The following is a 26150-nucleotide window of genomic DNA, read 5'->3' as shown; positions in this document are numbered from 1 at the left end:
AGATTATTTCTCGAGTACCAAAGCACCAACATTGCTTCTTTGGAAATTACTCATCATCTCTGAAGGAACATTTCTAGAATTCGATAAATGTTTGTTGAAAGGGTGAGTTTCGGGGAAGCTCACCGTTAGCCCTGCTCTGATTATGAAGGCAGGAAAGGGCATCCAGAGATCCTCTACCCCAGCTCTCAAGCCCACGTTGGGTGCTGCCTCTGCCTTCACAATGTCCAGTGGCACATCACACGGTCTGTTACCTGAAAAGGGATCAAACTGGAGATAACTATGCTTTATAGTCTTCTTTTCTTATAAAAAGAAAATGCATCCAACTTCTGCTGCTTTTGTCTTTTATAGAGATCAACTCCCCACCCCCCAATGTGCACATAAACAACGTTGCTCTGACATACAGACTTCTTCCTTTGCTTGGATGTGAATCTGAGTTGAACATAAGGGGAAGTTGTAAATAATTGAAAAAGTCATAATATTGGAATGTGTGTTGGGTGTATAAAAATAAAGTGCTTTCCCATAAAATGCTCTGGGAATTGGTTTAGAATTCAGGGAAAACAGTTCCATCCTGAGCTGGACACAGTTCAATACTGGGGCTTTCCAGAATTTGGAAGTGATGGCACATCTCTAGAAATATGGGAAGTAAAACTTTTGCACTTTAATTCTGATTTTGCAAACTTGCATGAAAGAGGACCAAAACAGGGGCAGGGGGTGGGTGGAGGATAGTAAGTTACTTCGTGTTGGAGGGACAGTTTTGGAATGCTGGAAGGAAACACTGGGAATGGGGGCTCAGACAGGGCAAAGGCAGAAAGTGGATTGAGCTGTAACCCCCTCTTACATCTCCTCCCATTTTCCCCCTCCGCTTTGTGGTACTGACCCTGGGGCCTTGCTCCCAACTACCTGCTTAAGCCCAGTTCTTTGAGAGTCTACCTTGACTAAGTGAGGCAAGACTGTGTGTTAGGAACCCCCTCCATTCACCTACTCTTAATTCATCGTTTTCTGTGAAAACCCCTTCTAATCGACTTTCCAATCTGTTTTCTGTTTAGGTTTTGACCTGCCCAGTGGTTCCACAGGCCACCTGCATCATAATCACTGACATACTTGTTAAAATGCAGATCTACTAAGTCAGGATCTCTGGGAATGAGGCTAGGGATCTAGCTCTTGATAAACCCCCTAGGTGATTTTTTTTTAATGCCCATTAGCATTTAAAACAATTGACTTGGTCCCTCTAGTTTTCAACTTCCTACTTCCTTTTCTTGGGGATTGAACTCACCTTTCTTTCATGACTCAGTGATCTGTGGGCAATGATCTGGTTCAGGCTGGCCCAGGACACCTTCCCTTTGTGCACCATTTCCATGGCCAGTCCAGCAGTCCCCACCCTTACCTCCAATACCTAGATGAGTCTGACCTTATAGACGGGACATGGAATTTTTAAGTTTTTAGTTGTAAACATAAGATATTATCCTTCCCAGTGACATATATCTTTCCAAAAGAAGGGTATATCCTCCAGGGAAATGCATATCTAGGGAATTCTGTGCACCCAAGGCTAAATGTGCCAAGATTAATTACAGCAGGAAATATTTGATAAGCAGTCTTCAGATTAGAGTTAGAACCTGGCCACATATCCTGCCTAATTGTAGGAATGACTACAGAGAATATGAGGACAATTTACCCTTTGAAATGTTTTTCTGATGATTTGATGGGGCTGTGGAAGTTTGCTGCTCCTGGACATACCGTGTCTTGAATTAGCATTTTGGCAGAGTGTTTGGGGCAGTCCTTCCAGCCTGTCCTGCAGCACCTTTAAGAGGAGAGAGGCCGGGACGCCTGGGTGGCTCAGATGGTTAAGCATCTGCCTTCGGCTCAGGTCGTGATCCCAGGGTCCTGGGATCGAGTCCCGCATCGGGCTCCCTGCTCTGCAGGAAGCCTGCTTCTCCCTCTGCCTCTCTCTCTCTCTCTCTCTCTCTCTCTGACTCTCATGAATAAATAAATAAAACATTAAAAAAAAAAAAAGAGGAGAGAGGCCTGGGGATATGAGGAATGAAGGATATGAGGGCTTTGTGATTGCACTGCTCTGAGAGTCAGTTCTGGTTAGATCTCTGACAAGTTACTCTGTATGCCCCATTGTTCTCCTATTAAATTAAGGGACAATAATAATATTGATTTCATGGCCTGTGAAGATGAAACCTGATAAGGTGCATGAAATATTTGGCACAGGAGATCCAGAGCATAATACTTGTTATCACTGTTATCATTGTCTTGATTATTACCTTTGAGATGGGAGAGGGAAGGAAACAATTCTTCTGTTCTTCTACTTTTCAAACCTTCAGACTTCCCTAGAGCACACATTTCTGTTTTCACTCACCTACTCTTTTCCTCTATCAAACAAGGACCTCTATCAAACAATATTTTACTCTGTGCCCCTTCTCCCAAAATGTTTTGTAAACAGATGTGACCCAGGGAGCATGACCACCCAGGGCCAAAGGGTCTCCAGCATTCGGGGAATGTGTAGAAAAGGGCAAGGGCTGTCCACTCACCCTGCCTTGATGATAGCTGGGGAGTAGGTTCATGCTGGTATAGAACCTCAATGTCATCTTCTTTTTGAGAAATTAGCTGACAGTCATGCCTTGGTCAGGCCATGGGACCCTGCAGCCAGAACACACACCTGGAGTGTGGGTTATCCTATTCTGCCTACTCCAGTCACGGGGATTTATGCACTGTCCCTTAGGAGATGTGGGGACTGAATTCTGCCCTGGAAATCTACAGAAAGATCCATGACAATCATCTGGTAGGGGTAAGAAGCTGCTGGGGCTTCATGCTTCTGAGCCACGGTGTCCAGTTCCCAATCCAAGTCCAGTGTAGATTGAAGCCAAGAGTGGCCCCGATTAGCCTAAAGTATCTGATGCAAAATAAATGCTTCCTGTCCCACGGGTATTGCCCTAGATGGGCAACTGAGCCTGCCCAGCCACAACTTGGCATCAGCAGCATAAGAAGCAGAGAACCTTATTGTCTCTTAAAGAGAGGACCTTGCATGGCATCTCTACATGGGCTGCTGGGAGCCTGGGCCCTGCACTCTGCATGTTCCTGGGTGGTGGGCCTAGCCATCCACTGCTCTGCATCCTACCATTATGACAATCCCACTGGAGCATTAGGACCATCGTGGGGCTCCTGGGAGCTGGCAGAATGCATATCATGATTAGGAACCGGGGATCTTCAGATCAGAGATGGGAGAAGGGGAGGGGCGTAAGGAGTCCATTGTGGAGCCCTACGATTGGCTCGCAGGATCAGATCGGGAGTTTTCCTGGTGGGAACAGAAGCACAAGTGGCTGTCTGTCCATAATGACAAGTCTCTTTTTCCAGGCCCCGTGTTTTCTAATATGTGTCTTACTTTCTTCAAATCTATAACCTAAATAATGCCCAGGCACAGGAAAATCATGCTCATGGCATTGACTCCTCGGCCACTTCAAAGCAAGCACCTTACCATCCGGCAGAGCGCTTTTTTAAATAGAGCATTTTTATAGGGTCCTCCAGAGGGCAGCAGAGAGCAGTCCTGAGGCACCAATGAGGAACTTGGCGAGAGGCGGCGCTAGCGGTGGTGGCCGTTACATTCCCCTGGGTCTGGCTGTTGACTTGGGAGGATTTGAAATTAACAGTAGAAAGGGGGCATGCATCGGAGAAAGGAAACTCACGACCCTGAAAAGTAAGGGTGCCCATTACATACAAGAAAACCTGGGAGATTTTGGAAGTGAGCCATTGCAACGGGCAAACGTTTGCTGTGAGTGATTGCCTGCCTATTGCCACTGACGAGAACACTGGCCTGAAGACTTTGTCATCTTTTAGTGACATCTGGGGAGGTGTGGCATCGAGTGTGCATCCTTGCTTTGACATTCCCCCCACTGGGCTATGGTGAACATCTTTCTACCCCTCTGAACTGGAGAGCAGGGACCAAGTGCTATTGAAATTTCTATTTCCAAATCCCCAGCGGGGCACCTGCAACGTCCTGGTTGTCAGGCAAATGTTTAGTGGACGAAGTTGAATTATCGGCTGCCAAATCTTCAGAGGTATAAAGTAAGCTGAAAAGACCAGCTTCCCTTGGTGAGAAAGTGTTTGGGTTGTCCCCAGATTTTGGAGGTCAAAACAGAGCCATGTTCATCATCAGCTGTCACAGCATCTCTTTTTGCCCATCTGGACCAATGCATGTGGCTGCCGTCTTGGAGCAATAGTTACCGCCCCGTGGGACTCTTCTGCCAGAACAAGTACTGTTCCAGGTGGTGGTTAGCGAACAAGAGGGCAATGGGCATGGCTCGGCAAGCAGCGACCAAAGCCCCAGAGAACATGCACTGCCTTCCCCTTCTCCCTCCGCTCTGGCTGGTGGTCTCTTCGAGCATTAATGTTGTTCTCCAAGTCCATACGTTGGCATGGCTAGGAGCTGATGGTGCTCCCATCGAGTCTGCTGTTCTCCCCTCCCAGCCCGGAGGCCGGATCTGCGAGGGAAGTTGCTGCTCTTAAGTGTAGGGACTAAGGAGTCCTGTCCCGAAAGCAGCTCAAAATCCGGGAAAGGGGGTGAGTGGGAGGTGGGGTTAGGGGGTGAAGGGCAAGTGTGGGTGGGCGGGTACGTGGGGCAGGCAAGGGGGGATTTGGGGAGATGGGATGGGAAAGGGGACTGCTAGGGATGGGCATTCTCACTACCGCTCCAAATCCTCTCTTTGTCGATGAGGGCACCGGGAGGGCATCCAGGGTTGTGGCATTACAACCTGGAGATTTCAGCAGGGAGCGTGTCAGGAGGAGAGGGCTTCCACGGATGGACTAAAGAGGGGAGAACAAAAGGAAACTGGAAATAAAAAGTGGCAGAATGAGAGAAAGGGCACGTGTGCACGCAACGCAGGGGACCTGGGTTTGAATCTGTCTGCATGAAAATCTCTGTAGCTGGGCGGGGGGGATGTATGTGGCCAACGTGTCACGGGAGAGAGACAGGGCAGGGGCCGCCGCGCGCGCCGTCATGTCAGTGCCGATACCCGGTAGTCACTTGCTTCTACTCAGCAGCCTCATCTCCTTGCTGGCTGAGCAGCTGCTCGAGAGGGAGGCCGGGAGCAAAGGTCGCTACCGTATTATGTAGGATTCGGTGCTTGTGTATAGGCCCTGCCACGGCCTCAGGCCCCTTCCTCCCCATTTTCCTCAACTGAGCACAGAGAAATGGGGGTGTCTCAGAACACTGCCTGTGGGGGTCAGGAAAGCAGTTTCTACAGCCAGATGCTCCCCTCGCCTTTGAAGATGGATGAGAGGAACATGCTTGGTGTGTCCCCCACCTCGCCCACCTCCACTTGGGGTTCTGACTGAAATCTCCCCTCAGGTTCCAGAGCTGAGAAGATCTGTTCACTCATGGACTCTCACATGCACTCATGGACGTGCACACCCTGCGAGGGGGATGGAGGGCGTGTTACCAAAGGCGGCTGCGGCTCCAGAGGCTAAGCATCCACAGTGTGTCTGTAGGCCACACGTGCCCACACGGGACTAAATGAAATGTCTTTGCCTTTCCACAGGAATATCCGTACTCCGGAGCTGGCCTGACTTGTTTGCCCACAACTCAGGTTAGTCCTTCCTCAGCTAACAAATACTCATCGTTTCATGGAGAAGAGTGAGCACACTCCTTAATCATGAATTTGGTGTTTTTACTGCCACAAACATCTTTAACGATGTTCTACAGCTTTAATTCATCCGCGTGTCTCGGGTGAATCATGCTCTTGTTCCAAAGCGGTTTCCAATTCCCCAGCAGCCGCTCTGGGTTCTCCAAGGCTGCCTCTACTGGTCACGGCGTCTGAAGGTCTCAAGGCTGCTCGGCCCTGTCCTACAAACAATTTCATTTCTCTCCTTCTCAGGAGAACAGAGGGTGGATGATTTCTTTGGGGGAGATTCAGGTTTTGCACCTCTTAGTACACACACACGGACACATGCACACGCATATGCAATGTCTTACATGTGACTTGTGGAAATCTTGCAGGGGTCTGTGGATCCCTTGAAGCTTATATAAGAATATCAGTTTAAGATGCTTTAGTTTGCATGGGAACATTTTTATTATTTGTGTCTGATACTCAGGATGTTGGGTAACTGCCCATATTCTCCTCAAAACTCCCTCTTTCAAATGCCGTTACGACCTTTGTCATTTCATGTCCGGATGGCTGCCCACTGCTCTTTTAGGGGAGGTGCCTGGCAGGTGAGGTGGTACAGGGTGGCCCCCGGAAGTAGCAGGCAGGTTGCCAAGGTTCACAGACATTACCATTAAGGTTTCACATTCGGCCAATGGTTTCCTGACATGTGTTTTTAAACGCAGGGGGCTGGCCCCAAGCTCTGGTGGCAGTCATGGGGGTCCCAGCTCTCATGTCCCTTCAAAAGAGAACTGAGCGGGGGGGTCAGCTGATAGCCCTCAGCTGCAGTGCCTCAGGATTCATGGCAGGGCTCAGCTGCAGCCCACTCTCTCCCCAGAGAGTTCTCAGCCAGTGAGCACCCGTGGCAAGGGTGCCAGGCCTGGCCATTTCTGCCACCACGGGGCTTCCCTATGAGCAAACTTTGATATTGTTGGGCCAGCTGAGAGTTTTCAGAGCTACACCAAAGTCTGAGGCTCTTCCTGCCCATCCTCCCCACCCCATTTCATCATACGGGTCAGATCTGTGCGGGCTCCTGCATCCTCTCCCCCCATCTTTCCCAGGTGTCCCCCCAATAAATCTCTTGCACTTCTAACTCTGTCTTGGTGTCTGTCCTGGGAAGATCTGCATGGACACAGCTCTGCTCACAGGTGACAGTGTTGGTCACTTCACACAATCCCACCTTCCCTTCCCAGATCCCCACCTGCAAATAGCTCCCACCACCTGCCAACCCATTTTGTCACAGAGTTAAGTTTGTTGGGTGTTGGGTTCCATCCTTCTGGCTATGCAAGTTAGCAGGGTTCATGATACTACCCCATTCAGCATCCTGTAGCGTCCTGAGGCTCCCTGGAGATGAGACAGAATCACGAGAGAGGCAAACACATACTTTATTTATGAATGGAAGTTCTTTCCAGGATCCTGGGTTGGATAACAGAAACCTCAGGAATGAACCCTTCCACTTACAGGACTCTTCTCGAAAACCAGGTCAATGAGGTCAGCTCCTGAGTCCCCTTTTCCCAGGAGTCCTCTTAGTCCTTCCGAGGGAAAGGGCATTCCAGCGTGTCTTTGGATTCTGGTGAGGGTGAGGAAGACGAGGGTTCCTGCCCTTCAGTCCCTCCCAGAAAGGTCTCCCACCCACCCCTCAATTACTGTGGTCTGATTGTGAGTCCATGATGTGTATCAGCTCTTCTCTGTGACAGAATGAAGAGGAGAGATTGGCACAATACAAATAATGCATTGACAGCAACTGGATCCCACATTTTGGAAGTAACATAACAAAGATGGCCCCATGATGTCTGATATTCTATTACTACCGGACAGTATATCAAGGAAAAATGCTCAAGAGATAAACACAGGGCGACAGATTGCCATAAGCATGAGACTCATGCATGGTGCAAATCATGGTGTTTCTCACACATGGGAGCTGACAACATTCTTATAAGTTCAATGGGCGCTGGACAGTGGGTCAGAGGAAGGTTTGCTGGGCCCTCAGCAGGGATGTTCTGCCATATTTGAACCAGCCATGACCATCCAATAGTCTCCCTTATTATGTGCAGTGGTGACACTGTCCAAGCACATCCCTTCAGTTACCCTGGACCGACTGGTGGCTCCCTTGGCAACAATCTCAGTGAACTCATCGCAAAAGGCTCTCTGAAGGTCCTAGCCTTTGGCCTGATTACCCATGTTGAGTGTGGGTCTTTAGAATCCTGGGGAGAATGTGCTTCTCAGCTGCCTCCCTGCCCGATGACCAGTCTGGACCCGCTAAGAAAGGTGATTTAGCCACAGCCAGTCTGGTAGTTTCCTCAAGAGTGGGAGGGGTCTCGTGTCCCCAGCTCAGGGCTAAGCGCAGAGCAGGTACTCCACAAATCCTTGTTGAATTCAACCCCCGCCTCTTCAACAGAAAGGATGTTTCCAATTCTTTGACACTTTCTTCGTAGGTATGTCTCATGATCATGCTGGTTCCTTACATACCCCTCTGGAGTAAATGATCCACACACGGCACAATTCTTTATTGGAAGCATGACTAATGCTTTGGGCATTGATTTTTTTTTTTTTTTTTTGGCCCTTAAATTATGTCTTTCATTCATATATCTGCACTGAGCTGGTTTTATTTAGTTTATTTAATCCTTCCCATGCTGCTTTGCAGAATATGGCTCTTGGGTTGTTCTGGCTTATACTGTTGCTATACAACCTCCCCCGGCCTGACAATACCCTGGTAGGGTTCTAGCCTGCAAGGCTGGTGAAGGCTGTAAAGCCTGGGAGCCGCATTGGTCTCCCTCAGTGCTGCAAATGCAGCACAGGTGCATCCATTCTTCAAACCACAAAGAGGACATTGATGGATTGTACTTGAGACTTCTGCTTTCAGCCACATCTGGACAAAACGCAAATCTGGGAGACAGAGAGAAACTGCGTGCTCACCTGCTGGACACCTCAAAGCTCTAGTGGGATAGGCAGGATTAAATTCATGGCTCTTGGTAGACTGACTGGCCCGTGGGGTGGGTGGGACATCCCACCCCTCATAGACAGCTGGCCAGTAAAGCCATGGGGGCAGGAAGGGAAGATTCAGAGAATCAGAAGGGAAGATACAAGGTGACCTCTTCCCACAAGTGGGGCTGCAGGGGGCAGCCTCCTCGTTCATTGGATATCTGAGCACATGCCTTATGCTGGTAGAAAGCTAAGACTGCATTAGTGTCCCTGCCCTAAGATACCCCACAAGGCCAGGGCAGGGAGTGCCTGTGTTCATCCTCCCTGGTGGCATCTCCAGCTGTGGGACTTGGCCTGTTAACATCTGATGGTGAGAGGCAGGCTTTGACATGAAGTCCTCTGCTCTGTCAAAGACCAAAATGTTCCAGAAGAAGGAAGGTACTCATGGTTTTAGGATAAACCAGAGAACGTTTGATATGGATATTGACACATTTTAGGAGTTGCTACTCTCCAGGAACTGGGTATTAAGTCACTGACCTTGCTATTCCTAGTCCTTTTGAGACCACCAATTTTTGGTGAAACAAACAAAAAACTCATACAGTTCTTGAACTCTTGAATGTTAAAAAGGATACTTAGGTTATTTCATCCATGGTTTTACAAATAAGGGAAGAAGCTCAGATAGATTAAGTATGGCACAGGCCTCCCGATTCTTGGTGTGTAGCTGACATTAGCTTGCATCAGCGGACATATTCTGCCACACTGGTCGCTCAGGACCGTCCCTAGGGACAGAATGCAGATGAACGTGAGGTTCTCAATCTCAGGATGTTTCGATGCACTGAAATACTGAGGTGCCTAAAGGAAGACATCCGTGCCTCCTTTTCATAGATGCTTAGAAGACGGAGTTAAATCTTTCCTTCAGATTTTACGTAGTTCCTTGTTTTGTTCACCCTGTCGAGTGAAGGTTGATGTGAGGTTGATGTAAAGACCAGCTAAAGGAGGGTAATCTGCACATGACTGAGGACAGCTTCACTGAAGTAAGACAGGGGCTCCAGGCAAATCCAGGTGCTACAGGATTCCTCCTGGAATGAGCCCCCACATACAACCAAAGTTAATTTTAGAATTATGGCAGGGATTGCAGGGAAAATCAAGTTCAACCTTGCCATTTTACAAGCTCAGAGAAGTTCAATGATTTGCCTTGGGTCACACAGCATGGGGGATGACAAAGTCACAGAAGAAACCAGGGTTTTTTTTTTTTTTTTCTCACAAGCCCCAATGTGAGGGTGTTTTTGATGGTTTCTAGATCAAGGCGTTATCCATGCATGGAGTGAAGCAAGACACAGATGGTGGTGGCCGCCCCTGCTGAGGACCTGTGGTCTAGGAGAGCATGTTGGAGTAGAAGCTGAAGCTCTCTGTCACGGTCTTGGAGTCGCGAGAGGAGCCATTGGAGGTCAGGTCCAGAGCCGAGGGTATGGTCTTGGGACCATCCTCTGGCTCCTCCTCGTGGGCCCCCACCACTGTGGAGACGGTGGTCTCCAGGCGGCTGACCTTATACACGCTGCCCTGGGTTTGGAGGTAGCGGGTGGATTTCATTTCGAGCCCCTCGTAGTCGCCGGCACTGATAAAGGGGCAGCACCGGAAGGCATGCTTGAAGCCCAGACGGAACCTGGCGAGAGAGCAGATGGAGAGGTGACCCTCGGGGACAGCCTGCTCCTAGAGGGCATTCCCCCCACTGTCTCAGCTCTTGCACACGTGGACATACCCGAGCATAACTCTCTCTTATTGGTTTTTATACTGACAGCTGGAGACATTAAGGCCAAAACGATTTGAAGGTCAGTCATGAAGGCACAGTCCAGGACTAGACCCCAGGCTCGCGTGAAATGCCTGTACTGACTGAGGGTGACCCCTGAACTCTGCTGCCTCCACCCACACCTCAGCCCACGCTGGATCGATTCAACACTAACCAAAGCGTCCGCCAAGTGTTTGCTGTGTGCTCGGTACTGTGCTCGTCACTGGGCAGGAAACCCACGTGTCAGGACTCCTGTCTCTCGAGGAGCCTGCTGACTGAGGTTCACTTCAGTCACGTCCCTTCCGTGTGCCTCAGGTCCCTGGTTTGATAAACTGGGAGAATCAGCCTTTACTTAAAGACTTGCTGGGATATTTAACCCCAGATGAATCCGTGAGTTAACCTAACAGACAGCATCTGGATACGTTCAAGAGAATGGCTGCCACCAAATTCACAGCACCTGAGTGTCTCATTCACAGAAGGCACTTTATAGGCTGATGACCGAAAGCTAGAAAGACCGTGACAAGCATTTTATTCCTCCCCCTGGCCCTGCCTCCTTTCCCAGCTGAGGGACTGAGCTGCCTCCTGGGGACTCTGCGCACGGACCCGAATTCCCTATTGCTGACCGCCGTCCCTGATGGGCTCCCCCTTCTCTTACTTGTCCAAGGTTGGCTTCTTCTACTAGGACAGCTCTCCTGACTGGTGTGGCCAAGTCAGGGCCGAATCAGGGCCTTTTGCTTACCCAGTCCTGCTGGAGCTGCTGGAAGAAACTGGAGAAAGCTGCCTGGATTGTATGATGGGATGGATGGGAAGGGGAAAGTGAGAGACCAGTGAGGGGAAAGATGCCCCGTGGAGAATGGTGTTCTGGTGCCGTCAGTGTCTCTGTGCATGACTCTCTCTGACTCCCTCTCTCTCTCTCTCTCCCTCTCTGCACGCACAGCCCCCTGTGCGTGGACCTGTAGGGCAGAGTGACCAAACTCCCAGGCCGTGAACAGGATCCAGCTTGCAGACCTCTTTATATGCATCAATGACAGAGGTTTTTTTTTAATGTGCACCCCCACCCCCACTACCTTAGTTGCCAGTGTTCAAAAGTTAGAAGACCTCACACAAAAATGCGGATTTCTGGTTCTTCTTGGAAAGGAAAAAAAATGCCCACTTTGGGTTCGCAATCCTGCATGGCAATAATTAGTAGGGCTTGAGTGGCGTGGTCATTTTTTGCTGCAGTCCCTACCACTCCCTTTTGTCTCCCAGAGGCTCATTTAGGTTGGATGCTTGGCTGCTATGGAGACAAATGATCTTATTGCCCCCAGAGTGAGTGTGGGGGATGGGGTCCTCACCTGTCGTTGAGGCAGCAGTAGATGATGGGGTTGTACATGGTGGAGCTCATGGCCAGCCACATGATGGCCAGGTAGACCTGCTGAATGAACTTCTCCAGGTAGAGATCAGGGTTGATGTAAGGCAGGAGGAAGAAGATATGGAAGGGCAGCCAGCAGATGGCGAAGGTGCACACCACGATGATCATCATCTTGACCACCTGGCAAGAGGTGAGACTCCAAGAGGGTGAGACAGGTCAGACCACCTTTTCTCATGGTTCTCTCTTCTCCCACCCTCTCGCCGCACTCAGTGCAGTACAGGCTGGGAAGTATTGATAATAACCCCTTTCGAGGAGGAGGAAGGACAGTTTATGTGCAGTACCAAGGGACTTTGATTACGTCAGTAGTTCTCAGAGTGTGGCTCTGGGACCAGCTTCGTGACATCATTTGGGAACTCGTCAGAAATGTAGATTCTGGGACCCCATTCCACACTCACAGAATCAGAAACCCTGGGGATGAAACCCAGAATTCTGTGTCTGACAAGGCGTTCAGATGATTCTGAGACACACTCATGTTTGAGAACCTCTGTGTTCTATCATCCTTCTGGGCAGTGAGTGGAGAAGCCAAGGGTGGGCAGACCCAGGGGAATGGGTGTTCAGGGGGTAGAGATCCAGGAAGGGGGAGGAAGCAGCGGGGGTGTGTGGGGAGGAACCACGGGCCAGGGCAGTACCTGGGCAAGGAAGGGGAAGGGAGGGGTCTGGAGAGCGGCAGCAGGGGAGCACCAGATGGCAAAAGGGGATTTCAAGGGTTTTTATGAACAGTGGGTGATGTAACATGTTCCTTTTTATCCCCACGAAACCTTCAGAGAAAAACTAACTAGCATCCACTAATGAGATACTATGTAAAGAGGTACCAAAAGAGAAAAAATTAGAAAGCTCTTGATGTATCGGTTTTCGATATATCTTGTGGATACTGTTAAGCGAAAAAAGGGAGGGGAAGAAGTGTGTATTTATTGTGTAAAAAAGAAAAGACTATATATTTGGCTTATAAATACATTGTAATATCTGGACGGATTAATAACAAATAACAGTGGTTACTGTGGTGTGCGTGTGCGCGTGCGCACACCTGCGCATTTGGGAACTGGGTAGATGGAAGACCTGGAAAGGAGGGAGCCCTTTCATGGTAAGACTCCATATATCTTTGGACTTTTGATTTTGAAATAATTTAAGACTCCCAAGAACTTGCAACAGTAGTACGGAGAATTCCCAGGTACCTCCAGCGATCTCATCTTACACAACTCTATCACGTGATTAATGAGGAAATCAACATTAGCACAGCGCTATTACCTCAACTTCAGACTGCATTTGCATTTTGCCAGTTTTTGCATGCACTCATTCTTTTTTGGTGTATAGTTCTATGAAATTGCGTCACATGCATAGATGGTGAAAACCCCACCACAATCAGGATACAGACCTGATCCATCACCACAAAAAAACTCACTCATGCTGCCCTTTTATAGGCAGACTCTCCCCCCGGTATAACCCGTGGCAACACCTGGTCTGTTCTCCATCACTGATTTTGTTCCTTTTGATACTTTTTGATGTTTGAATCAAGTGAATGTATTATTTTGCCGAACCCTAATAATAAAAGAGGACTTAATAGCTCTTCACTGCCTTTGTAGTTAAATGTGTGTGCGTGCGCGCGTGTGTAGTGTATGTGTGTGCATGTTAATAGCTTGACGGGTTGCCAATTACTCTTAAGGCAAGAAGGAAGTGGCTCCTGCCTGTACAGGTGGGCCCAGGTTACAAATACGACGAAGAAAGGTCTCTTCCCTCTCCCGCCCCACATCCCCGCCCTCCCCTCCACTGTTCCACAGACCCAGGAATGTTTTGTGCTTGCAGCCTCTGGGCCTCGGGAGGCTCTGGGGCTCCGGTGCCTGCCAGCCTATCACCTGTGCCAGGGTGGGTCAGATGCTCTTGCTCTTCGATTACCTTGCGCTTGGCAGAGACCTGCTCCTGGTAACGGTCCGAGGAGTCCCCAGGGATCTCGCTGGCCCACAGAGTGATTCCCACCACCGTGTACGCATAGCCGATCACCAGCAAGGGGAGGAAGTAGATCAGCACAGTCACACAGATGTGGTACCTGCAACAAGGAGCATGGGAGGCGTCCGTCTAAGAAATAACAGGGGTGGTCAAAGCTTGACAACTACCTTTCTCAGCATTTGGATGACAAGGCACACCCAGGGAGGCTTGCCGCCTGCATTGAATGGTTGGGTGATACATAAATGGATAAACTAGAGAAAACAAATCTCTTCAACTTATGTTTTTCTTGCGGACTCTTTCCGTAATAGAGATTCCTGTTGAGATTGAAGAGAAGAATAAACACCGATGAAAGGGAACTGAATCCGTTGTATACGTATGACAATTTTAGTTGATAGTAGGTTCAATATTCCTGACACTCTCCCTCCAAAAAAATGCAACCCGAGGCTGCATTAATAGAAGTATAGTCTCTAGAATGCAGGAGGTGGTTGTACCACTCGGTTTATACCAGTCAGATTACATTTAGGCTCAGTTTTGGTGCAGGAGTGTGGGCCAATTTGTACATTCAGATGAGAGCTACTGAAGGGTTGGTGAGCTCTCATCCATTCTGCATGACAAATGGATTCACGGGTATAAGAATAATTAGCTTGGAGGAGAGAGATTACATTTATCTTAGAACTAGGATCAGTGGGTGAAAGCCACAAAGTATAAGCCACTTCTAAGCCTGGCCCTTAAAAATTTATCTCCAGATGGAAGCTTCCCGGGTCTCTGAGTTACAACTCGCAGGCCAGATACCAACTGACTTGAGTTTGACTGGAACAAGGGCAGGAAAGAAACCTTTGCCATGTTAAGCCCCTGAGATTTTGAGGTTTGTTACAACAGCATACCTTATCCTATTCTGTTTAAGGCAAGGATCTTTCTAAGTAGGACACTCAAATAATTTTTTTTTTATTTTGAGAAAGGATATTTTTCTCAGGGGGTCCTTGACATGTCTGGCTAATTGTAGCCCCTTTCTCCTGGTGTAAGCTTAATGGAGAGGCTCAGTCTCCTAATAGTAATAATCGTAGTGGGAACAGCTAATATTTTGGGGAGTTCACTCTAGATCACTGTGCTAATAATAATGTACGGTATTCATAGCAGAAAGGGTAGTTAGATTTCAATTAGTGAAGAGCACAAAGCCAAGCACTCAACTACTCAACTATATTATTCTTATTTGATCCTGAAAACAAATGATTAGGTAGCTACCATCATAATCCCATTTTATAGATGAGGAAACTGAAGGTTAGAAATTAATTAACTTTCCCAAATTCACAGCTGCTAAAAAGAGGAGCCGGGATAAGAAGGCAGGACTGTGACCCCAGAACCAGCTTCTTGTCACTGGAGAAAGGTCACCCAATGGTATTTTATTCCACTCTGTTTATGCTTATTCTCTGAAATGATTTTTTTTCCCCAACAAGGAAAACCCACTTATTTATTTCATTTCTCTCCTTTATCGGTACTATGTTTTCAATCACTTTTTTGCCCCACAGTTTTACTACTTATTCAGCTTCCTCTGAATATTAAAATTTGCAACTTGAGGACCCTTGAAGAGCTCTTAAGTAGCGCACCACAGATCAGCAAAGCAGGGTGCTGAGCGCATCCATTTTGTGCAGACAGGCTGCTCCAGTCTCATCAGGCTGGGGGTCAAGGACATGATGGGAGGACTGTGCAGTCCTCACCTGTGCTCCTTACCCTGGACCAGTGGTTCCCAACTTGAGCCAGCTTCAGAATCACCTGGGGGGCTTGTTTGAACACAAAGGGCTGGACCACACCTAGACTTTCCCACTTAGCAGGTCTGGGGTATGCCTGAGAATCTGCATTTATTTTATTTTTTATTTATTATTTTTAAAGATTTTATTTATTTTATTTGAGAGAGGGAGAGAGAGAGAGAGAGAGCGTGCATGAGCAGGGGGGAGGAGCAGAGGGACAAGCAGACTTCTTGCTGAGCAGGGAGCCTGCCACGGGCCTCGATTCCAGGACCTTGAGAACATGACCTGAGCCAAAGTCAGACACTTAGCCAACGGAGCCACCCAAGCGCCCTCCTGAGAATCTGCATTTCTAACAAATTCCTAGGCCATACTGCTGCTGCTGGTCCAGGTTCAGACTTTGAGAAACACTGTCCTAAATTGACAGCTCTCAAGCCGGGAATCATGAGAATCACCAGGGGAGCTTTTAAAATGATCGGTGCTCAGAGATGGACATTTAATTGGCCTTGAGTGTAGAAGCATGAAACCACAGTTGAGAAAATTCTCCAAGTTATTCGGATACTTGGTTAGCCCTGAGAAGCACTGTTTCAGGTCCAAGGTCTGCAAGCCCGTTGGAACCCCATTGTTTGAGATTTATGACTTCACTTAAAGTGTGTGTTAACCATATTTTTTTAGTTTCTGTATCTGGTGCTTTGAGGTCTAGGCCTTGCTGACCTGGAAAGGACTGTCCCTCCTTGTGCCAGTTGATTCCTAGAGATAACTTGTGTTGGGGTGACTTTCATATATAAACTAACCAACCCAGGGCCCATACCCCCACCTGTTTTCTCAGGGGCTTTTACACTGTGGGATGCTATCTGGCAGCCATAGTCACCCCAGGGCCACCTCGGGCAGTCAGGGGCACGGAACCCACGGAAATGATTCAAACTAGCCAATTCTAAGCCTGTTTACCCTGCCTCACCCATTCCTTCTCTGGAACACACAATAAAGTCTTTCCTGAAGTTCCCCCATGCTCTCTCTCTGCCTGTGGCCCTGTGTGGCACGTCTGCCCCTTCGTCCTGGGAACTATGAGTAATAAATTATCTTTTCCATGGCAATCATGTCCTCATTTTTGGCCTCGCCATACCTGAATAGAAAATAAAACTTACACTTTAAAACAAAGTGCCCTTTGGAAAATCACAGATCAGATTAGACCATTAGGAAAATGCGAAGCTGAATCACTAAACATAACTTATCAACCTTTCTTTTTTTTTTTTTTTCCCCCAAGTAGGCTCCAGGCCCAGCATGGAGCCCAGTGTGGGGCTTGAACTCACAACCCTGAGATCAAGACCTGAGCTGAGATCAAGAGTCGGATGCTTAACTGACTGAGCCACCCCGGAGCCCCCAGCCTCTTTTTTTTTTTTTTAAGAAGGAAAAGTTATTTTCTTATTTATTTGTAAACAACAGAAAGTATGGTAACTTAATTTCAGTTAAAAAGTATTATAATCAGTTAGAGCATTAACCTGTCCATTCTAGAACAGGGATAATGAAGAATAACAGAAATATGACTCCACGATTCCACTTCTAGATGTATGCTCAGAAGATTTGGAAGCAGGAACTCAAAAGAGATACTTCCACACCAATGTTCCTAGCAGCACTATTCACCATAGCCCAAAGGTGGAGATAACCAAAATGGCCCTCAAAAGTTGAGTGGATAAACCAAATGTGGTATATAATTAATGATGGAATATTATTCAGCCATAAAAAGGAATGAAGTTCTGATACGGGGTACAAAATGGATGAACCTTGCAAACATTATGTTAGGTGAATAAGCCAGACACAGGAGGACAAATATGGTATGATTCCGCTTATATGAAATATCTAGAACAGGCAAATTAATAAGAACAGAAAGTAGAATAGAGGTTGCCAGGGGCTAGGAGGAGAGGATGAGATAATAGGTACAGAATCTGGGATAGTGGAAAAGTTCTGGAAACGGAGCGTGGTGATGGTTGCAACAATACCAGGAATGTATAATGGTACATTTTATGTTATATATATTTTATTGCAATAAACTTAATTTAAAAAGTCCATTAAGAACATTCTAGTGGAGCTGGGGTCTTTAGGTCTTCAGATGCACAGTCTTCTGCTCCCTCCAGGAACCCCTCAACAACCTCCCTCTCCAAAATCATAAAAAACAAAAAAACAAAAAAACAAAAACAAACCAACCTGTAGGTTTGATTCTTGGATGGGATCAAAGTTTAAATGCATCCCCCTAAATCTTGCTCAGATAAACCCCTTTTACATAGAAATGGCAAATACTCAATTTAAACAATGTCTGAGTTATCAAAACTTCTAAATGGCTCTTGAATGAAACTCCATCAGTAGAAGATAGGAAAATAAATACATTTCTCCCATCTTGACACTTTCTTGGAGAAATTTTATCATATCCTTGTAGTTAATTGAAGATAATCCTGTTTGGTAGTTTTTTTTGCCAAAATCATTATTTTAGAGAGCCGGCCAATGGAACCTGTGTAATCTTATTATGTGTGGCTCCATGCTATTGTTTGACTCTCAACTCTGATATTCCCTAGGTTCCTGCCAGGCAGGGTTTTATCAGCTCTCAGAATTAATATCTGCCTTGGGAGAAGAGAAGAGGGATCAGGGATGCATCAGAGGTGAGTCAGAGAGAGGACCAGGAGGGACAGCAAGAGGCTGTGACAGCAGGGATGGCTTGGCTGCCTTCCCACTTGATGAGATACGTGCATGGACTCTGATCATTAAATTCTGTTGGTGGAAGCAGCACATTTTACAGGATAAACTTGCTAAATACAGACTGTGTCATCCCAGATCCTGCAGATTCGCCTGTCCTTAATGCCTTAATGCTCACTAATCCAGGTTTACTTAATGTCTCACTATCTGGAATCACCTTGTTGTTCAAGCACCAACAGTCTCTGAAATAATCCCCAGCATCTGAAATCAGATACATGGGTGTATTAAATAGTATCCAGTGCATCTTCTAATGCACTTCATGGAGGTTCTAGGTGCCTGAAGTGGGGGATGAAGGGGGCTGAGAGGGCAGGGCTCTGGGGTTCCTGCTTTCACTCTAACAAGCAACTCTGCTTTGCTGGGTTTATGTGTGACTTTCTGTGGATGATGCCGTTTGGTGGTGGTGGGGGAGACTTCAGCTGTAACAGAAAGGCTGATGAGCACTGATGTAATCCTAACCCTTATCCAATGCATTAACCCTCTCCACACTTTCCATACCATGTAATCAGCCATTTACTTCTTGAATACCCCCTGTGACGTGCCGCTCACTGGCCATAAAGCCAGCTCCATCAGCGATACCTGGGGCTTGTGAGAGTTACAGGTTCTCAGGCCTCACCCCGGATGCGCCAAATCAGAATGTGTATTTTAACAAGACTCCCTGGTGGTTCAATGCGCAAGTTCAAGTTTGAAGCACACGGCTCTCCATCTTGGCTGCACATTGGAATCACCTGGGGAGTGCTGAAAAATTCCAGGGTGTGGACTCCACCCTCAGCTTCTGATTGAAGCCTGGCCTGCAGGGCTGCCTGGGTCTCGGAGTTTTCAGAAGCTCCCACGTGGTTCTCCTCACAGCTGGGGCTGAGAGTCATTGTCGCTGAGCCTCCTGCTGCCGGCACCTGCGGACCGATGCAGTGCCTCAGACTGAGAACCTGGGGCCTGCAGCTTTCACTACTCCATCCTAGGCCACGGGCAACAAGCTGAGTCCGCCTCCTGGGATGGTCCTGCAAGCTTGAGGTGACCGGGAGCACGCCTGTCCCCAGAGCCTTCTTTGCATCCCAGACTTGTGGGGCCACCCCTCGTTGGACACGAGCTGAGTAGCACCCCCTCCCGCTCTCCCGCCAATAGCCCTCAGGCTCTTGCTTCTTAGAGCACAGTGCTAGATGCCTGCTTGACTTCTTCCTCCCAAGAACTTGTCTTCTTTGCAGATAAGTGTGGTTTCTTCATAGTAAAAGGAAGAAAAATCCATATATTTCTTGGTTCACTTTCACTTCTAGATATTAGACCAAATCCCAAAGCCCCTGGCAGCCCTTTTGGAGGCAGATGGAAATGACAATCTACTAGTTTATAAGTTCTGCAAGTGTTTATTCCGCACCTCCTACATGCCTGGCCCTATGTGAAGGGCCCAAGCGTCGGGTCTCATCACCAGGAGCTCAGTCTGCGGGGGACACAGAGAAGTGCCAAGGAATGTGACACGGGAAGTGACAGACAGTGGTTACCTCTTCAAGCCGAGTGGAGACACTGAGAAAGGTGTCAGAGGCCTTTATAAATATATATGAAATATAAAAAATAGATACATATATCAATAATTTAAAAATTACTCTGACTACCGTAGGCATTTTGTTACTAAGTGCGTGGAGAGGAATGAGAATGCAGAAGTGAGACTCTCAACCAAGCCAATCACGGAAGCTTCCTGGAGGAGGGGTGCTTGGCCGGGCCCTGATATATCAGCAGGAGGCAGGCACTTCGGGGAGGGAGAACGGCAAGGGCAAAGGCACTGACGGAGGATCTTGGCATGGTGGGGTGCTGTGCTGTGTTTTGGACTGAATGGAATGTGACCCGGTGAGGACGTATCAGGAGACTTGGCCAGAAAGGCAGACCAAGGCCAAATCATGAAGGGCATTTTATGACAGGCTGGAGAACTTATAATGTATTCTGAAGTTGATGGAAACCATGAGATGGTTTTAAACAGGGAGTGACATGGTCAGATGCTTGTGCTCTGATGGAGGCAGGGCTTGGATGGAGGCCGGCCAGGCTAGAGGCGCCAGCCTTTAGGATGCTGGGCAGGGATCTGGGCTGGAGGTGACAATGGCCTGAGCTAGAGCCACGGCAGAATGGGGAGGCGGGGAAGTCTCCAAGGGGTGCTGTGGCTGGTGGGCTTGACAGCCGATGGGGCAATTTAGCCGGATTTCTGGCCTGGGTGAATAGGGGAGAGTGAGGCCAACTGTTGCTGGTATGGGGACCGTGGAAGAGGAGCCGGCTTGCTGGGGGAGGTCAGCAGGTTGACGTTTGGACACGCTGACCTTCAGGCAGGCAGTTGGACATCTGGATCTGGCTGGAGCTAGGACAAAACACCTGGATGAAGACTAGATTTGGAGCCCTTGGGTGTCCCCAAACCCTGAGAAGATGAGGGGATGCGGGGGAGAGAGGAGAGTGGGGGTGAGCCCAGGGCAAGGAGGGAAGAAGGACCGGGAGGGAGCGGAGGGAAGGGAGGGCGGGTCCAGGGGCTGGTGGAGCCCGTCTGGGGGAGGGGCCTTGGGAGGGCAGCGGGTGGGATGAGGACTGGAACTTGCTCTGTGGTTTTGGAAAGAGGAGGTGAGCAGCGGAGTCAATATTTTCGGGGTGGTCGCGAAGGCTAGAGCAGGTGAGCTGGCTGATGGGGAATGAGGAAGTGGGGAGTCAATATTTTCGGGGTGGTCGCGAAGGCTAGAGCAGGTGAGCTGGCTGATGGGGAATGAGGAAGTGGGGGCAGTAGGCGGGACTCCATTCTTAAAATGTTGGGTCACGAGAGGGAGGGGAGGGCAGGGACCCAAGGAAGCCATCTGTGTGTTGGTTGACAAGGCAGGGGCTACTGAAGCCCCCAAGTACCCTCCCCCGCTTGTGCCCGGTCTACCCTGGCGTACGGTCATGTGAGTACATGTCCTTCTCCCTGTGCTTCAGAAGAGGGGCCAGGATCAACCCTCCATCAAGACTGCATCCAGCCACCAACTCGGGGCACAAATGCCCCTAAGTCAGCCTCTTTTAGGATGTGCTTTGACCAATCGAGGCAGATGCTCAAGTGAATTCATTGAATTCACGGAAAGATTGGGTTCACAAAATTCCTACCCCCGAATGGTCCTGCCTCCTGGAGGTAGTCGCTCAGCTCCTGCCTGTGAACAAGACAGGAAATAAAGTACATTTCTTCGTCGGGCACCGTCCAAACCATACAAGTCATAATTTTGATGTGTTCTTCTCCAGGCAACTTTTTATATTTTATCTGCTTCATTAGATGCTATGGTCCTTGGAGGCAGAGCCCAACGATATTCTTTAATCACCCTTGCAGAAGTGGTACCAAGGAAATGTTTCATAGAAAGAGAGCATCTCAGGCTTGGAAGGACATTAGAATTCTTCCCTGCTCCATCCCCACACCAGCAAGAAGTCCCCCTGAGGGCATCCTCCTCGGTAGTGTGTCTAGCATCCACTTGAATGCATGTCCTATAAGCACAGAGCCTGGAGGCCCAAGCATTTCCTACGGTTTCATTCTTTAATCAATAGTTTTCTTGTTGCAAGCACTATATATTCATTGTGGATTTGAAAATATGGACAAGGGTTAAAAGAAAAGCTTTAGGGGGCGCCTGGGTGGCTCCGTTGGTCGTGTCCGAAAACTCTTGGTTTCAGCTCAGGTCATGATCTCATGGGTTGCGAGATGGAGCCTGGAGTGGGGCCATGTGCTCAGTGGGGAGTCTGCTTGAGGATTCTCTCCCTCTCCCCCTCCCCCATTCATGTGCGCACGAGCATGGGCTCTCTCTCTCCACCTAAAATTTAAAAAATGTTTAAAAAAAGAGAAACTTTAGAAGTTCCTATAATCCCATGACCTTGAAATAAATTTTATTAAAAATGACTAACGTCATCCTATACCTATATGCACACGCACACTCACATTTATACATACGTAAGTGTATTTTATATTACTTCAAAAAGCACACTGTGTCACAATCCTCTGTTTATGCCAATAAATATTTTTCTATAACAACGTTTCTCATGGGTGTGATGATGCCCCATTTTATGGAGGTACATGTGTATTCAGCCCGTCTTCTAATTGGGACATTTGGGTTGTTTCCTATGTTTTGATATTTAATCAATACTGTAATTAACATGTTGAATTCATGCCTTTGCTCTCATTCTTATTTCCCAAGGATTAATTCACCGGAATTAAGTTAAAGTGTCCTTAAAGGTTTGGTATATCTTGTCACTTGTCAGAGAATACCTGCCAGTTTACACCACCCGTGGCCTTGGGGCTTTCCCTTTCCCTGCACAGCGGCACCGGGTGTTAGTAAGTCTTCTAGTCTTCGACAGCATGATAGTTTACTTTTAATATTCTTGATTCATTATGCACTGAAATTTTATAATTATGCTTTTTTATCACTGTCATGTCTTCTTTTCCAAATTGATTGCTTATATAATTTGCTTGATTTTACATTGGGGTATTCCTACGGTCCTTACTAATTTGTGAGAACTCTTTATGGCTTCTATCATATTATACTTAGAATTGCCTTCCCAATACTAAAATCATGGAAATATTCACTCATATTTTCTTCCAGTTCATTTATTTGATTATTTGCATTATAACTATTCAGTCCATCAGGGATTTATTTTGGTGAGTATTATGACGAAAGGCTCCAAATCGTTTTCTTCAATGATTCCTTGGCTCTGTTTGGGGCTTTCGCTCTGTTTCCTTGATCGATCTTTCTTTCTGGTGCCATCTCCACACTCTCTCATTTTTTGGTGGCTTTGTAGTGTATCTTTTCTCCATGACAGTAAATCTCTTCTACTATTTTACTCAGTTCTCCAAAATAAAATATCTCCAGACCTTCACATTTCTTTTTTTTTTTAAAGTACTTGCTTTATTTTTTTTTTTTAAGATTTTATTCATTTATTTGAGAGAGAGAGAGAATGAGAGATAGAAAGCATGAGAGGGAAGAGGGTCAGAGGGAGAAGCAGACTCCCCGCCGAGCAGGAAGCCCGATGCGGGACTCGATCCCGGGACTCCAGGATCATGACCTGAGCTGAAGGCAGTCGCTCAACCAACTGAGCCACCCAGGCGCCCAGACCTTCACATTTCTTAAGAAGAGGGTCAGGGGATAGTTTCAGTTATTTGCAGCCAGACTTTCAGCTTTCTAGAAGATATCACATGGCAAATTCACTGGCCTCATCCCCGCACTGGCTCTCATGATGTCCTGGTTTCAGATTTTTTCTTGGTCAGCTAGCTCTCTCAGATGAAGAGAACAAAAGAGGATGTGTGCCAGGAATGGCTCCAGAGTTTGGAAATGCTCTAACAAGAGAAATGTAAACAATGGACTCCGGCAGAAAGAAACTAGACTCCCTTACCCACACCCCTCCTCCTTCCAGTTTGCTCAGGGGCAGAATGGGAATGGGGTAGAGACGGGAAGATAATACTCCTACCTGAAATTTTCACTGGTTTCTATGTTAAAGAAAAAATAAACCCTGAATTCCAAAGCTTCTGCGCACTTCCCAATGCTGAGAGAAGAGAATAAATCAGATGGTCCTTGATCTGGCTGAGGACTTTATTGTGTTTGGGGACAAGAAAAGATAGGCCAAAAGCTTAATTTGAGGTAGGGAGAAAAATGCTAAACCTGTCTCTGGTTGGGGGCAGGGGGGAGAATATCAACAGTACAAGGAACAAGCAAGAGAAAGAGCAAGCGCGAGTGTTCCTGAGCCCCAGGATCGGAAGCAGGGACTTGTGAAAGGGCACCGCCAGCAACAACTTGCCCATGGTGAGAACTGCTCATCAGATTGCAAAGACAAGGGTAGCTGTGAGTAAATTCAAGAAAGAACAATCCTATCCTCTGCTGTAATTCTCTGATTTCTATAATTACTCCTCTAATGTTCTGTAAAATATGCCCCACCCAATAGCTCAGTGTCAGCGGGGCTTTGAGGAAATGAAGGAGGAGGACTGATTTCCAGCGTGGGGCCAAGGGGCTGGTCAGAGACCCTGGTGGCCACAGAGTTCCCATGGTGGGTGAAGGTTCTTGTTTGGTGGGGTAGGGAATGTGGTGGAGAGGGAGACTCTGTCTCAGGAGGCAGGGAGACAGACATGGAGTCCCTGAGTCTATACTCTGTTCCCTGGTCAATCTTCTCAGCCTGGCGGATCACATCAAATCATGTAGATATTCCTGGAATCCCCATGGTAGTTCTGGAAACCCCAGAACTACACAGCCCAGCTATTGACGTCCGAGAAGACAACCACCACCAGGTGGCGCCAAACTGCAACTATCACCTGGACCAATCAGCATTTCATTTGGGTTACTGGCATTTCCCCTACCACCACCACGTTAAAGCAGCATGCATCTTATGGGCTTGCATTCGTTGTACCCTGCACACCTCACCCCCCAATCCCTCATGATGCCATTTTCCAGTATGCACTTTGGTCCAGTGTTTACCAATGTAGCATGAGCTTTGCAAGGTTCCTTGGTTCATTACAACCCCACTGAGAACAAGACTGCATTTTGTCTGTGACATGTTTTTTTCCGAGGATTAGTGAGCACTGATAAATGTTTTCCTGATATTGCTCACCCACCCTCAGATAGTTAACTATCTATCTGATAGTTAGGCCCCTCCAGATAGTTAACTCTATTGTGCTCTGCTCTGCTTGAGGTTGGCTGACTGTCACTGCAGTGGAATCCTCCTTGCTGGATGAGTCACCGGGGACAGATCTGGGATGAGCTTCTGCCCTGGCTGCCAAGCCTGTAACTAATGCTGAGTGAGGAGGACTCAAGACTCACGCAGCGGCACTGATGCTGGTACTTTATCATTCTGTCGAGCACTGAAAATACAGAGATTTTTTTGGTGGGGCATTGTTTAAAAACCGCTTCTGTTGGTGCCAACTGGTATCAGTAAACATTTCCTGATAGAAGTAAGTTGCACCAGAAATATGGGTGTTGGTTGGTGGTTACCCTCCCTCTAGTCTGTGGGATCTGAAGAACACTTAAAATAATCAAAACAATCCTAGTCATAAGAGCCTACCCGCCCTGTCTGGACTAAGTTCCCAGACTCTTGGCCTTCATGCCGAGTACCCACTTCTCTTGCTGTGCCTGTAACGTTCCTCTTCATAAGGCAATTCTCAGTAACAACACCTCCTAACGGATGGCCAGTTAGTGGCCATTTTCCTTTTCTTTGGGTGAAATCTTCTGATGAAACCTTGCATCAAGCGTGGTACCATGTAAGCAGCTACTGGCTTGTAAAAGAGGCAGAAGTCTCACGTTTTCTAGTTTCATTGTAAAGGTGTTTCTGCAAAGTGGATTTGCCTTCGTGTCATTACCTCTGGGACTTGGGGTAAGAGACAGAGATTGCTAACCCCATTTTAAATTGAAAAATTAAGGCACAGGGAAGGTAATTGCCTTGTTCAAGTCACTCAGGGTTGAAATGGGACTAAAAAACAGATCTGTCCTCCCATTTCAATCCTTTGCTTTTTTTTTCCCTTTCTGCTCAGATGAGCTCAGAAGAAAAATTGATAAATGTCACTCAGAGCAGGGAAACCATAGTTTTCTAAGAATGAACAACACGTACATCATGCACAAAAATTATCCACAGCATTTCATAATGGCAGGTAATTTACTGAAGAATAGCATAGCTTAAAACATCAGCCCCAGCATTCAGTTTTGTCTACATGGGTGACTTGGAATGTGGCCAAGTCTTAGCTTCCAGTTTACAATGCATTTCTACTGCCTTTTCCTGCCTTGAACCCTGAGCCCAAAGACGCTCCCAGTTGGCTGAAATATGTGGGAAAGACAAACACCCTACTTTCTGTTTCTCAGCCAAAAGTTGCTTAGCACAGACAATAGACCAGTACACCGCCGCCAGCTTATAGTTTCCATTAACAAACTGAGCAATGCAATTTATGTGTCTCACAAGAAATATTCAAGGAGACTACATTAATCAATTTGAAGTCTGCTGTGAGTCGTATGTGAGAGGAC

The 26150-nt window shown here is 47.5% G+C and overlaps 1 protein-coding gene across 1 annotated transcript in view; it reads right to left on the bottom strand.

Moving 5' to 3' along the window:
- Positions 1-9935: 9935 nt before the first annotated feature.
- TACR1 (tachykinin receptor 1) overlaps positions 9936-26150 on the bottom strand; it is a 157959-nt gene continuing 141744 nt past the window's right edge. Inside the window, exons 3-5 of the mRNA XM_028116311.1 lie at positions 13649-13799; positions 11682-11878; positions 9936-10224 (exon numbers count right to left, since the gene is read on the bottom strand). Coding sequence (XP_027972112.1) covers positions 9936-10224; positions 11682-11878; positions 13649-13799 — 637 coding nt within the window. The remainder of the gene's footprint in view (positions 10225-11681; positions 11879-13648; positions 13800-26150) is intronic.

The sequence above is a fragment of the Eumetopias jubatus genome, unplaced genomic scaffold (assembly GCF_037043125.1).
Source record: "Eumetopias jubatus isolate StellerSeaLion01/CBP00866 unplaced genomic scaffold, mEumJub1_p1.0 scaffold_9, whole genome shotgun sequence".
Taxonomy (NCBI): domain Eukaryota; kingdom Metazoa; phylum Chordata; class Mammalia; order Carnivora; family Otariidae; genus Eumetopias; species Eumetopias jubatus.
The sequence above is the reverse complement of the archived record's forward strand: the minus strand, read 5'-3'. Positions and strand labels throughout refer to the sequence as shown.